This window comes from Lissotriton helveticus, chromosome 4_1 (genome assembly GCF_964261635.1).
Source record: "Lissotriton helveticus chromosome 4_1, aLisHel1.1, whole genome shotgun sequence".
Classification (NCBI taxonomy): domain Eukaryota; kingdom Metazoa; phylum Chordata; class Amphibia; order Caudata; family Salamandridae; genus Lissotriton; species Lissotriton helveticus.
Window position 1 is genome coordinate 1,657,484,875 of NC_136063.1, and position 14,427 is coordinate 1,657,499,301.

The 14,427-nt window shown below is 45.7% G+C and overlaps 1 protein-coding gene across 2 annotated transcripts in view; it reads right to left on the minus strand.

The window, feature by feature from the left end:
• The window catches only part of GLB1 (galactosidase beta 1), a 316,597-nt gene that overhangs the window by 29,937 nt on the left and 272,233 nt on the right, over positions 1-14,427 (minus strand). For both annotated transcript variants that reach the window (XM_078688334.1, XM_078688335.1), the window contains one exon: positions 6,133-6,264. In XM_078688334.1, coding sequence (XP_078544460.1) covers positions 6,133-6,264 — 132 coding nt within the window. The remainder of the gene's footprint in view (positions 1-6,132; positions 6,265-14,427) is intronic.

The following is a 14,427-nucleotide window of genomic DNA, read 5'->3' on the forward strand; positions in this document are numbered from 1 at the left end:
TGTATGTATGATGCATATCTGAAGTGTTTTTTGTTTGAATAAAAAGAATTGTAATTTTTTTTAGTAATGTTACTCAAAAGTGCACACCCCTTTGAGACCCTTCAATTTGGGGAGAGGTGTTTCACAGCACTAGAGAAGCTGAGTCTGGAGTGCAGGGGTCATGGTTTGATCCACAGTACCGCATCATGTGACTCTGGGCAATAGCTCACTTAATATCCTCGACACCCCCCAGCGCCCTGAAATCTTAAGGGATGATATGTTTGCGCTTTACAAGTATAGATTATTTATTATTAATATAATTTGCTGGAGACATGCGAGTTACCCTTTTGGAGTACATTTACACTCGGATTTTGAGAACAGTCACAAAGTAGTAAACATACTTAAAAGTGTACGTTATTTTTATGTATCAGGCCCTGTGAGTTTTATGTGGTGAACTGAAATTTGGTGAAGATGTAGGCAGCAGTCCCTTGGGTACAGGGACTCCAAGCTAGACTGTGGGAAAGAATCCAATCCATTGAACTGGCCAGGTACAAATGTTGCAGTTTCCAGTATTCATACTGTTCCCATCGGTTGTAGGACCATCTGGTCTAGACTGTATGTCAAAAACTTTTCACTGGAACAAGGGCATCCCAACTTGTGGACAAAGCCCCAGGTTTAAGATGGAAGAGTAACAAAAGAGGAAGGGATAGGGAGACCGCGCCCAGCGCCAGAACCCCTGGACCCCGCGGATGCAACAACACCCGACTGAGTTACGATGCCAGCACCCTCCACGCACTCAACACCGGCCGAGAACACACCTGCTACCGGGCCACTCTGAAGCACACCTAAGGACCCTTCCCCTGTCAGAGCTGCAGCTTCACCAGCATCCGGCAAGCCAAACCGCCAACCAAGGTACCCAACTACCTCAACTGCATCCTCCTCAACACCCGCTCCGCCCGCAAACACGCCTACGAACTCTGGGACCTTCTCGACTCCACCATCCCGGATGTCGCCTTCCTGACAGAGACCTGGTTGTAACCCGCCTCAGCACCCGACATCGCCATAGCCGTCCCGGAAGGCTACAAGATCACCCGCAGGGACCGCACCAATGGAGTAGGAGGAGGAATCGCCATCATCCACAGGAACACTCTCAGAGTCTCGACCAACACCAACGACACCCTCAGCACCGCCGAACACATGCACTACAGATCCACACCGACCCCAACACCAACCTCAGAGGAACCCTCGTCTACAGACCCCCGGACCCGACCGTAGTTCAGCGACTCCATCGCCGACTTCATCAGCACGCACGCCCTTGCCTCCACAGACTACATCCTCCTAGGAGACCTGAACTTCCACCTCGAGAACAACAACAACGCCAACTACACCACCCTGATCGACAATCTCGGACTGAGACAGCTCGTGACAACACCTACCCACACCGCCAGCCACACACTCGACCCAATCTTCACCGCAAGCCCCCACGTCTCCTTCAACCACATCACTGAACCCAACTGGACAGACCACCACTGCATCCACTTTACCTTCAGGAAGCCCAACACGCACCACCGCACTCAACAGAGGCCTCGACGCTGCTGGAGCAAAGTCACTGAAGACCAGCTAACCGCCACGCTCACCCAGAACCCGCCCGCCGACTCCACCGATCCTGACACCGCCGCCCGCAACCTCACACAATGGATCGACGACTGCGCCAACACCCTTGCCCCGCTCAAGTCACCCTCCAACAGCCGCACCAGCAAGAAAGCCACCTGGTTCACTGAAGACCTCCAGGCCTCCAAACGAACAGGCCGAAAATTGGAGAAGAACTGGCTTCGCGAACGATCACCGGACAGTTACACAGCCCTCAAGAACGCCACCCGCAGACACCTCAACTCATCAGGGCCTCTTTCAAGGACCGCCTAGACAACAACGCACACAACAGCAAAGAGCTCTTCAACATCCTGAAGGAACTCTCCAACCCCAGCTCCAACACCAAAGACATCCCCCCTTCGCAAGACCTGTGAGCCTCACTGGCCACCTTCTTCCACCCCAAGATCACCGATATCTACGACAGCTTCAGCGCCACGACCACTCCGACAACCACCAGCGGCACGACCACCACCCGCCTGCTATCCTAGACCAGGGTCAACGACAAGGACACCAGCAAAATCATGAACACCATTCACTCCGGATCACCATCAGACCCATGCCCTTACCACATATTCAACAAAGCCAGCACAGCCATCGCACCCCATCTCCAGGGAGTAATCAACATCTCCTTTGAGACAGCTACCTTCCTGGAGAGCTGGAAGCATGCCAAGATCAACGCCTTACTCAAGAAACCCAAGGCGGACCCCAAGGACCTAAAGAACTTCCGACCCATCTCCCTGCTTCCATTCCCAGCGAAGGTCACCGAGAAAATCGATAACAAACAACTGACCCGCTACCTCGAGGAGAACAACATCTTGGACCCATCCCAGTCCAGTTTCCACAGCAACCACAGCACCGAAACCACCATCATCGCCGCCACGGATGAAATCAGGACCCTGCTTGACAACAGAGAAACAGCGGCCCTCATCCTCCTGGACCTGTCAGCCGCTTTCGATACGGTCTGCCACAACACACTACGAACACGCTTACACACGCCGGAATCCAAGAGAAGGCCCTGGACTGGACCACCTCATTTCTCTCCGGCAGAACTCAGAGCGTCCGCCTCCCCCCTTCTGCTCCAAAGCCACCGAGATTATCTGCGGCGTACCCCAGGGCTCTTCCCTCAGCCCGATGCTGTTCAACATCTACATGGCACCCCTCGCCCACGTCGCCCGACAGCACGACCTCAAAATCATCCCCCACGCCGACAACACCCAGCTGATCATCTCCCTCATTAAAGAACCTCACACCGCCAAAACCAACCTCCACGAAGGAATGAAGGACGTCGCTGAATGGATGAAGAACAGCTGACTGAAGCTGAACTCAGACACGATGGAAGTCCTCATCCTCGGCCCCACCCCCTCAGTCACCCAGGCCCTCGTCACCAGCAGGCTGGACTACGCAAACGCCCTCTATGCAGGAACGCGGCCAAGCTCCTAAGACGGCTGCAAGCGTCACCTTCAAGCTTCTCCTCCACGCGCACAAAGCTCTCCACAACACCGGCCCTGCATACCTCAACAGACGACTCAGCTTCTACACCCCCACCCACCAGCTCCGCTCCGCAGACCTCACCACATTCCCTCGCATCTGATGAACGACCGCCGGCGGCAGATCCTTCTCCCACCTCGCTGCCAAGGCCTAGAACACCCTCCCCACAAAACTACGGCAGACCCAAGACCTACTGGCCTTCAGAAGACTCCTCAAGATCTGGCTCTTCGAACAGTAGCAGCAGCCCCCGCGCCTTGAGTCCCTAACAGGTATGTAGTGCGCTTTATAAGTGTCTTGATTGATTAATTGATTGACTAGATCTCGAGAGAGTGCACTTTGGGGCCATGTAGGGACATCACATGAAATCATACACAATATGGATGGGAGGGCAAACACAGAGGGCCGAGTAGATACAAGAGTTGTGTAGCAGGACAATGGGGTAATATAAATCAGGCAAAATAGGGATGGATGGGGAGAAACAACAGCCCAGTGGTTAAAGATTATTCTTAAGTGAGGGGGAAGTGCCCAATGTAGGGACTGGAAAGAAAACATAATTAATAAGGGAGCCTCACAGGAAGGATTATGCACCATGGAGTGGGCAACAGTGATAAGCAGCACAAGGAGTCAGGAGAGACGGGCTATGGAGGCTTACAGAGTGAAGGATGGAGACAGATGATAAACATACTGTGGAGTGTCATGGAAGAGAGAGACTGTTAGGGCTCTATGTTCCGGCCGTGAGCCATGCTCACATGACACCTGTGTCCAGTTCAAATGGGAAGGCCCTGGAGTATTACCAGCGATGAACGCAAGTCACATTTGAATTGCCAGGGGAAGAAGAAAGATCCATAAAAGTATAGCAAGGGGGTCCGGTGGGGGTCATAGCTAGAGCCATGAGAAGGCATCAGGGGGAAAAGCATGCACAATAAGAACCATACGGGCCTATACAGAGGAATGGGGCAAGAAAGAAAGTAGGGGCTACGAGAGAGCAGATGTAAGATTACTATGGTTAATCTGCCTTATTGGTGCAATTGTACCATTTTATATGATATTTCGACCTCTGGAGCAACTGGTTCCAAGCTGGATGAGCTAAAATCTAAATGGCATGATTTACGCTTTGATAAATCAACAGTAAATGTAAGCAAAGTTTAACAATAAACAACATAGACAATTAAACATCCCACTGACCTTTTCCTTCTTTTCATAATTTTCTATTACTTTGTACCACTGGGTCTCCAATTTTATTTCTGCATCTGTGAGCTACTCATTTTCAACTTCAATTTCTCGTATATGTTAGGTTTTATCTGGGCCTGTGGATGGGAGCCCGGTGGCATCCATTCACCTCACGAGGCACTTACATAAGAAAACGATAAAAGAGCAGTAATCTCACTAGAAATCCTAATTTGCTGGCCAATTACAGGCTTTGTAGCACGTGCTGCAAAGGCTGCTACCCTCATAGGTTGGTAACGTTGTAATAGGTCAGTGAATTATTTGTTTAGTTCCAAATAACTTATGATTTTTTGCAGCATAACTGAATTCAAGAGAGCAACTTTGCTAAAACTGTAGAAGACAGCTCCCTACACTTTTTCAGGCGTTTTAGCAAGCTCAACATTGCATCTGACAGCATCCATTGGTCGTTTAAATGTTTTGTACAACTGCAACCCTTAAATTGCCAATAATATTTCTTGCCCATCATCATTGTACTGGATACCAGTAAATCAAAACATACAATTCTGTATTTAGTAATCACCATAGGGACCCAAAAGACTGCAAGGGACCGCAAGCTAAACATTACGTAGGGGCAGTATTTTCAGATGCTGTAGTATAACATGGAACCTTGAGGAATTGTTTCATCAATACTTTCTCAATCATTATCTGTCACACACGTGAACTCATAAATCCACCCTCCGTATCTGACGATTACGGCAGACACCGTAATCGTCAGATGGATCATCAGATGGACCGTCAGGTGGATTCAAGCGCCTACTGTCGTGTCCTAAATAAGAAAGGACAGCTTGATAGAAAAAAGAAAAAGAAAAAAAGAGCACGAGCACTGAGTGAGGACGTATGTGTCCATACGAAGGATTATAACGATATTGAAGCTATACATCGAATACTGAAATTCATATGCAACAACAAATTGTCCTGAGGATGGTCTCGGTGAATTAACTGGATGAGACCGAAACGTCGACGCTACTGCACCGTTTTGCTACAAGACTCCAACATAAGGAATATTAACTTTTGTCCAATATTCTGAACTATAGATGACATTTTCTATATATATATAGGAGATATATATCTACAAACGGTGTATGTTTACTACTGAAGAATTTGTATACTTGTAACAGTAGTAGTCTTTGTGTTTCTATAGAAGACTGCGGTCTCTAACAGGATTGCTGATAAGCTGCATCTATGAAAAATGAAATTGATTTGATATAAAAATGTATGCCTTCATGTCCGGTTAATTTATGAGTTCACGTGTGTGACAGATAATGATTGAGAAAGTATTGATGAAACAATTCTTCAAGGTACCTTTTCTTTGTGATTAACTATACCCAGTCCCTTGGGGAATATTGGGTTGCCCTCTTGTGACTAGTAGTATAACATTGAGCACCACACAACAATAGTAACTAATTAGTCATTAAACAAAAAGGGAAAGCACTGATGTGGTGTTAAGGGCAGATCCTTTGTCATAACCTCTAGATGCTGACCAGAGGATTAGCAAGTTTGTATTCAAGCTAAGGAGACCGCCTAATTTAATATGTGATGCAGCTAGATGTGTGTCGTACTATTGCACAATTAAGGTAATGGACTGAATGTCCTTGACACAAAACTGAATGTTTCCCAAACCCTAATATAAGACAATATAATGATTCATCTGGCAATATGAGACATACATTTTGGGTGCATTATTTTGTAATTAGCCATATCTCCATCCTTTGAATAACTATAGGAGACGTTTTTAAATATGGAAGAATAGTTCACATCATTTTGAAGAATACTTGTAGCTAGTTTTACCTTGAAATCATTGTTATACCGGCCAAAGTTAACTCTGCCCATGCTTTCCACCAAAAGATCAAGATTGGAACCAGCTTTACCAGTAATATTTAGCGCACTACACTTTTTTCTTTCAAGCACTCCCTGGGGAACCTAGGAAAGAAATAAAAACAAATGTTCTTTGAAAATGATCTACTCACCATTGTGAATTAAGGACAACCTAATTATTTGCTTCAATATATCTTTCTTTATTGATGTGGTCAATGTAGAGGCTACACAATAGTAATGAAATAACCATAGTCAATACATAAAGGAAAAATAGTGTGGGGAAACAATGTGATATTTCTACATGAATTATATTAAAAGCATAACGTTGCATGTTGAAATTAAATTACATTTCATTGTCATGAAATCCATTGAAATAAAATACTAAACATACAAACAGCAGTTTCAATTCAGGAGATAGTATCACCAACAAACAGGGGGATAGCCCCAATTCAATATTCTAATTATATAAATTGCTACCTAAGCATGACAAATTGTTCTACAGCACTTCCTTAAATCCTTGATTGTGATTTTTATTAGCACCTTGCCCATCCAATGTAAAATCATGACATTTAATTTAATTTTTTGCCTGTTTAACCATAGAATCTTGTAACAAGCTGTTCCACATAAGACCCACAACATTATTTAGAGCAAACTATCTTTGGTAAATGAGTAAAAATTAATAAACAGGGACGGAAAAGCTACTACATTCATGTTGGGATGATATAAGCATTTATAGAGATAAACTGCAATCAAATGTTGCAAAGAAATTAAAGGGGCAAAGTAGGAATTGGGATGATAGGGGCAAATAAAGTCTAAACAACATAGATAAACATAATACGTCTGGTTCTCACAGGATTCTTCTTTGGGGCATAATAAAAAAGAATTTACGATTTAAAGTTTTGCATCCTGACTTATGAAATCAGGATGAGTCAAAATATAGAATTAGTAATAGCTCTTATGATGGTGTAATCTCCAGCGGCATATCAAATTTTTGCTGCTTTATGCTTTTCCCAAAACGGTATATTTGCGGTCATAAAGATAATATATAAGTTACATTTGCAAAAGCATATTTTACCCACTTAGTCAGATTATTTACTTAGCAGGCACGACATCTCAGTATATTTGGTGCATAAAAGTATTCTTAGAAATCCATGCCTGTCTTCTTATTTCTAGCAGCCTTCCATGGGAATTGGCAAATTCCAGAACACACAGGAAGAATTCTCCAGTAGTAGAATTTCAACATTTCAAATGGCTTTAAGAATAAGGCCCATTGATACCATATCAAAGCAAGCTGAAATATCACAGCAAAAAAGGATTTCTGTATGTACTATATCAAAAGGTTACTATTTAAAGATAACCAGCGAAGACGTAGCTGTGATCCAGTCGGCAGTATATCAGGAGTGACAAGACACTGTTGTAGAGGAGCGAGGAGAGGCTGGAAAAGACATGAGAGGAGGGATTTTAGAGAGAGCAGAAGGTATGACACAAAGGCTGGAGCATGAGGCTGGATATAGAGTGAAAGAGAAAGATAGTAAAGATGAGTGAGAAGGGAGGCCTAATGAGTGAAATAAGGACCTTCGTAGAAAATTGCCTGACATGCAAGTTTTTATCGGGGTGTTCAATAACTAATTCTCACTGCACAGACTACAAACGTATGTTTGTAACTCTCAACTGCAACACTTCACTTCCAATATAGAGCTTACTATTGAAAGCTTTTTGAGTTTCCTTGAAGTGCAACTTAGTCAGATCTGCCTGAAACTACCTGGAAACCTGTTGCAATTCTAACAGAACACTGACAAAAAGCAAAGTGCTGTTCTAGTCATACTTATTATTCCATCTGATAGGAGAAGTAGAACAGGTAATTTCAGCAACAAACTCCTTAATTATTCTAGATGTTTTCCCCTCGACTTCTGGATTGCATAATCCGGTTGTTGTCGCCTTAAGAAAGTTTTCTTACGAAACTCTTTCCAGTGTCGAATTATATCGTTCCACTCTGTTACGAGGTGGAGCCAGATGAGTCACTAAGTGTAATATCTTTAGTCCAGGGGTACTAGACTTTCCAATTCTGGCTGGCAATTTGACCTCCATACTGTGATATTTACCAGTTGTTCCAGATAGATGAAGAATAGCAGGGAGGGCCCAGAATCACCTGGTCTTCTCCTGCAGATTGTTTCCCTATTTCAGACATATTTCTGCATACAGTTTCTGATTACAGATGGGGATTCCTCACATGCACCATGTTATTATGAACAACGTTCAGGACCCGGATTTAATGGGCCTATTCTCATATGTTTTTCTAACTCCTGACATATTTCTGTGTAGCTATGCCTCCTGCTCTTAACTGAAGGAATCTTTACACAAAAATGGGGGACACTGGGTAAAAATTAATACCAGGTGAAACTCTTAATCGGGAGGGGCAGTATTTTGTTATGTTATGTTATTTAATAAACTGTTTTGTAGCGCGCTCAAATACTTGTAAGTGTCCTGGCGCGGGTGAGGGAAAGCGGATCACAGAAGGAGACCAAACTATACCATGAGATTAAACAGATGTGTCTTTAAGCCCTCTTGAACTGGCCAATGCACTGGTTTTCTCGAAGGTAAAGGGGGAGGGCATTCCAGGCTCTAGCAGCCACAACGGATATAGATTGGCCCCCTAACCTTGCAAGCTTGAATCTAGGAATAACCATCCTGCAAAGAGTGGCCGATCTAAGGCACTGGTTAGGCACGTAGAAGGAAAACCATTTTCTCAGATAGAGCGGTCCTTGCTCATGGGTGGCTCTAAAAGAGAGCACCAGGGACTTAAATAGAATCCGCCGAGCCACAGGGAGCTAATGGAGACTGCGCAGGTGGGAGCGGACACTAATCCTTCTAGGAATGTTGAAAAGGAGACGGACGGCTGCATTCTGAACGACCTGAAGTCGTTTGACCAGATACGCTGGGATGCTACTGAACAGGGCATTAGCATAGTCAAGTCTGGAAAGAATAAGGGCACGAGAGACTGACTCCTTGGCTTCCCTCGGAAGCAGTGGGAAAAATCTGCGTAACGCTTTCAGAGTGGCAAAGCAGGTGCCTGTAAGTTTTTTGATGTGGTCTTCAAATTTTCCCCGAACCAGACGCCCAAGTTTTTAGCTGGGCCACCCATAGACTTGGGGCTGGCGTTGCCTGGGGGCCATAATGTGTCCCTAAAGTTATTGGGGAATGTACCATAAAAAAGAACTTCAGATTTGTCCTCGTTACACTTTAACTGGGCTGAGGCCAGCCAGCGAAAGACCGAGGACAGGCAGAGCTGTGCCGTCGCCGTATCCAAATTGTCACCTGGCCAGGTAAACAAAAGCTGTGTATCGTCAGCATAGGCAATTATCTTGGCCCCCAACTGCTCAGCCAGATAGATCAAGGGGGTTAGATACACATTAAACAGTAAGGGACTAAGTGTAGATCCCTGTGGTACCCCTGTGGAGAGTGCCTTAGGCTCAGAAGCAAAGGGTGGCATCCACACCTGCTGCGTCCATATGTTGCATATAGATATCACTCCATCCACCATGTAACCGGGCCCACAATGTTTAGCCATAACAGGGAACCTAAGTCTACTCTGCTGAAGCTTGCGACAAGGTTTGTCAAGGTACTTTCCAAACTCAGGATGAAAAAATCACCATGTAAAGCTCTGAAGTAAATTCCATTCTAGGCTATCAGTTTCAGCTCCATCAACTTCATGTACTTCTCGAAAAAACTGCAGATATTAAGTCTAGTCCAAAGACATTTTTGAAATACGGGGCATTTTCTTCAATCTACCTCTAGTTATATCCTTTCCCTTACATTTGTGAGACAAAAGGGAGAACGAGAGACGATTGTTGATGACAGTTATAATTATCAGTATCAAAATATTCATTTGTATCAGAGTTACTGCTAAAATGACAAGATACCAATATCTGTATCAGTCTTATTATCCTTATTTATCGATTTATTTATTTTCAGCCCAAGGTCATACAAATAATACAAGTCAAAACAGAAATGAATAAAAGAAGAGTAAAGAACTTTAAAAATATTTCGCCTATTCCAGAGCAAAGATAGATAAAAATTCCATAAATGTTTTCGCCCACTACTTCAATACGAGTCATGTTTGCACCGCAGGACTCTGGTATTGGCCCCAGTTAGTAGGGGTGAATTGATCTGGTCAGTTTCCAAGCACAGAAGATCTAGAGGGCCACATTTTTATCCACACCTTCAGAATCTGTCAGAAGGCAAAGTAACAGTCTTACAGCATCTTCTTGAGTTGTCAGCTAAAAACAATGATCTGAGAATTTCTCTTAGCAACACAGCGATAAATGAGCATAAATGAAAAAAGTGCAAAACTGTCTAGGCATCCCAGGTAACACGTACATTGAACACTGCATGTTATGTTTTTTTGTAACAATTTTTGGGTGTAAGACAGAACTGGGAGGATTCAGAGTCTGAATTTTAAAAACAGCATCCATTTCTCCTCTTGAAATAATGAACTTAGGTATGGTTCGAATAATGATGAAATAGACCTAATGAGTGAGTATGTCTGGAGAAAACAACACATGTAAGATACCCACTATCTTTGCACATGGGCGAGATGAAGCCTCTCAACATTCTTGATGCTCTTAGTGGACATTGTGTTTGGGTTGGCCCAGAAGTCCATACATCCAATGTTAGCTGAGGTCTGGCTCCATGGGCCAGCTATGGGATCCTTGCTGCCTGTGAATCACAAGAATATGACTTTGTAGCAGGACTAGGACTTCCTCTACCTGACCCAGTACAAGATGGACTTAATGAGAAATGATGATTCAATACGCAGGAGACCCACCCTTAAGTGCTGCTATCGGGGTGCCAGGGCCTATATGTAACAGCCAGCGAAGGGATGTTTTATCCACTACTTGAAGGTTCTTAGTCTTCCTTTAGCCCCATAGTTCCCTTCCTTTAGTCCTAGAGTAGCCCTTGACCATGGTTTGGAGGTGCGACTCCACCACAGCCTTGCTCCGCTAGACTCTGCCACATTCTCCACCCCGGAGGCCCCGTGCTCGGTCCCGCTGCCCGGCGTGGTCATCCTATCACACTGCTGCTCGCATACTCTCCACGCTGGTGATATTAGACTAAGCTTGCCTATTCTGGGGTTAACTTGTCATTATTGTAGCTTCTGCTTAGTTGGGCTTAGGTGCTGTTTGTTTGTGTGGCTTTTCTGTTTGGATTTTCTGATGACTTGTTTACTCAGAGATAGGCTTCTTCTCCCCCCAGCTCCGGTCGGTTTTACCTGCTCGCGCTGGTTCCCTCCGGTTTCCCTGCTCCCTGCCCTCCCACCTCCCTGCCAAACCCTCCCACCTCCCAGGACTACCTATGGAGGCAGCTGCGGGGTCGCGCCGCGGGCTTGCCAAAGGCAAACTTGTCTGTACCTGGCACTCCCACCATCCATCGCTACACTAATGAGGAGTTCCTGGCCCTAGATGCCAAAACAGCTGCTGCACATCCTCCCCGCAATCGACCAAAGGACCCTTAAACGCGGCCACTGTCGCTTCTCCTGCTACACATGACCACCTATCCACACCGCCTCCTCTGCACCATGTCTGCTCGAAAGACTCCGAACAACCCGGAGCTACTTTAATGCATCCTGCTCAACGCCGACTCCCACTGCAAACATGCAACGCAAATTTGGGACACCATCACAACCCTCTCCCCTGATGTTGCCTTCCTCACCGAAACATGGCTCAAATCCTCCTCGAACCCGGACACTGCCACCACCACTCCAGACAACTACAAGACTGGTTGTGGAAAGACTTGCCGAGGCGCAAGCCTGCATCCAGCCGCGCCCTCAGAGATCTGCATATATGCGGAGAGAGAGCCGTGAAACCCGTGGGGCTTCGAATCCAGTCCCCGGATCATAGTATTAAGACGGACCGAAGGACATAATCTAGATCCCGAGAGGCGGATTTCGTGCTCATTACATTTTTGATTGCTGGAAAGACTGCCCTTTATATTTGAGGCTCTCCACCCGAAGTCATCACGTGTGAAACCTAACTCTGTCGTCCATCTGTCCAATACGGATTTGTAGATTTAAGCTTCTTGCTTGCGTGGACTGAGATAAGCTAAAGAAACGACGCTCTTATGAATCTCCCCTCCACTCTTGCGATGTGGTGATCGATCGCTGAAGCGTTAAAGAAACTCTCTATTGTTGAGAAGGTCACACTCCGTTATTTTCTCGAATGAGATTGGCCGTTGTGTATTATCTGCTTGCCCCACCCCCTTTGTCCTCGTGTGAATGCCCTGATGAAGGTGCGGCAGTAGATCTGGCCGGTCACCAAAATGCGCGTTGGCGTTACTATTCCCTGTCCTGTTTCTACTAACCGGGGTCTCCAGTGCGGCGCTGAGAAGACTCTACAGGACCGGTTCTATGTGTCACTCTGGAACTGCATAGAGGATGTTGGATGAATGCAAAGCTAGTTGCGTGAATATATGTGTTTGCTGATTGAATGATTGAATTTTGAATGTCTGGAGTGTGGGGTACTAGGGGCTAACCTAGAGATTTTATGAAATTCTATTGTGTATTAGATATTCCTTTTTTAATTGTATTTTTCTAAAGCCAAAAAATGACAACAGTGATTTAAAGTGTAAACACAAAAAAAAAAAAAAAAAAAAAAAAAATATGTTATATGTAAGACTGTCCCACGGCTGAATCTGTGTTTTGGTCCTTGACTATGGTGAGCTCAATTTTGCTGGATATACCCTAATGGACTCTGAGTGAGCCATCTTTATTAATCCTGCTTGGCAGACATTATTTGTGATTGGTTAACTACAAGATGATACACCGAGACTGCATCAACAAACACGTAGGGGAATTGCCATCATCTTCAAGGAAACAATCCAATGCACCGTCACCAACAATGACCCAACGCCGCTCCTGGAACACCTCAACTTCCAACTACAGAACGACACTAAGATCACAATAAGAAGCACCCTTGCTCACAAAGCCCCAGGATCTTGACTAGCTTTCTGCGACACCAGCTGCAACCTAATCACCACTCTAGCCATCGACTCCCACCACTACGTCCTACTCCGCGATCTCAATTTCCAACCCCAACAACGCCAATTCCATCACCCTCCTGGCGGACTTGAACAACACTGGCCTCACCCAACTGGTTACTGAACTAAAGCACACAGCCGGACATACACTTGACTCCATTTTTACCTCGAGCATCAGAATCAAATTCAGCAACATCACTGAACTCACCTGGAATGACCACGCCATAGTTAATTTCTCCATCTCCAATGCCTAGCACACAATCACCAAGCATCACGGTTCCTCCCAGTGCAGCTGGGGCAAAGTAACTGGGACTCAGTGGGCACAGGCCCTCAGCACCACCCAACTCTAAGCTTCAGCAAACCTTAACCACACCGTCCAGAACTTATCCGCATGGAACACCAAGTGACAGAGTTGCTCCGCTGAAACCATCAAAAGCGAACAAAACAAGCTAGCTGGTACACCTCAGAGCTCAGAACCACCAAGGGCATCTGCTACCAAGTCGAGAAAAGATGGTGAATCACGAAGAACCCTTCCGACAGAGACCTTCACAAACCAGCCTCAGCAACTACCACCTGTACATCAAGGAAGCAGCCATCACTGCCCGCATCGATACCACAGCCAATCACACGAAGGACCTCTTCAAAATAGTCAAGGAACTCTCCAATCCGACATCCACAGAGAACACTATCCAGCTCTCCCAAGAACTCTGCAACTCCCTCTTGGATCTCACCCACAGCAAGATTGCCACCATCTACAACAACTTCGACCCCCAACCCACCACTCTCTGGCTTGACAAATTCAGCCAACCAGTAAAGATCAACCGAATGATCACTACCTGGTCTCTGCTCACCACTTAGACCACCACAGCCATCATGCTGTCCATCCACTCCAGGGCCACACCGACCCTTGCACCCACCATCTCTTTAACCTAGGAACCAACCATATCAGCACAGAACTCACCAGCATCCTCAGCAATTCCATCTCCACAGCAACCTCCCTGGACAGATGGAAACAAGCAGAGGCCAGACCCCTCCTAAAGAAACCCACTGCCAATCCCAGCTATCTCATTAATTACCGACCAATCTCCCTGCTCCACTACCCAGCCAAAGTACTTGAGAAAGCCATCAACTAACAGATATGAGCATACCTGGAACAAAACCACCTTCTTGACGCCCCACAATCAGGATTCCGTGCCAACCACAGCACTGAGACCATGCGGACTGCGGCCACAGACT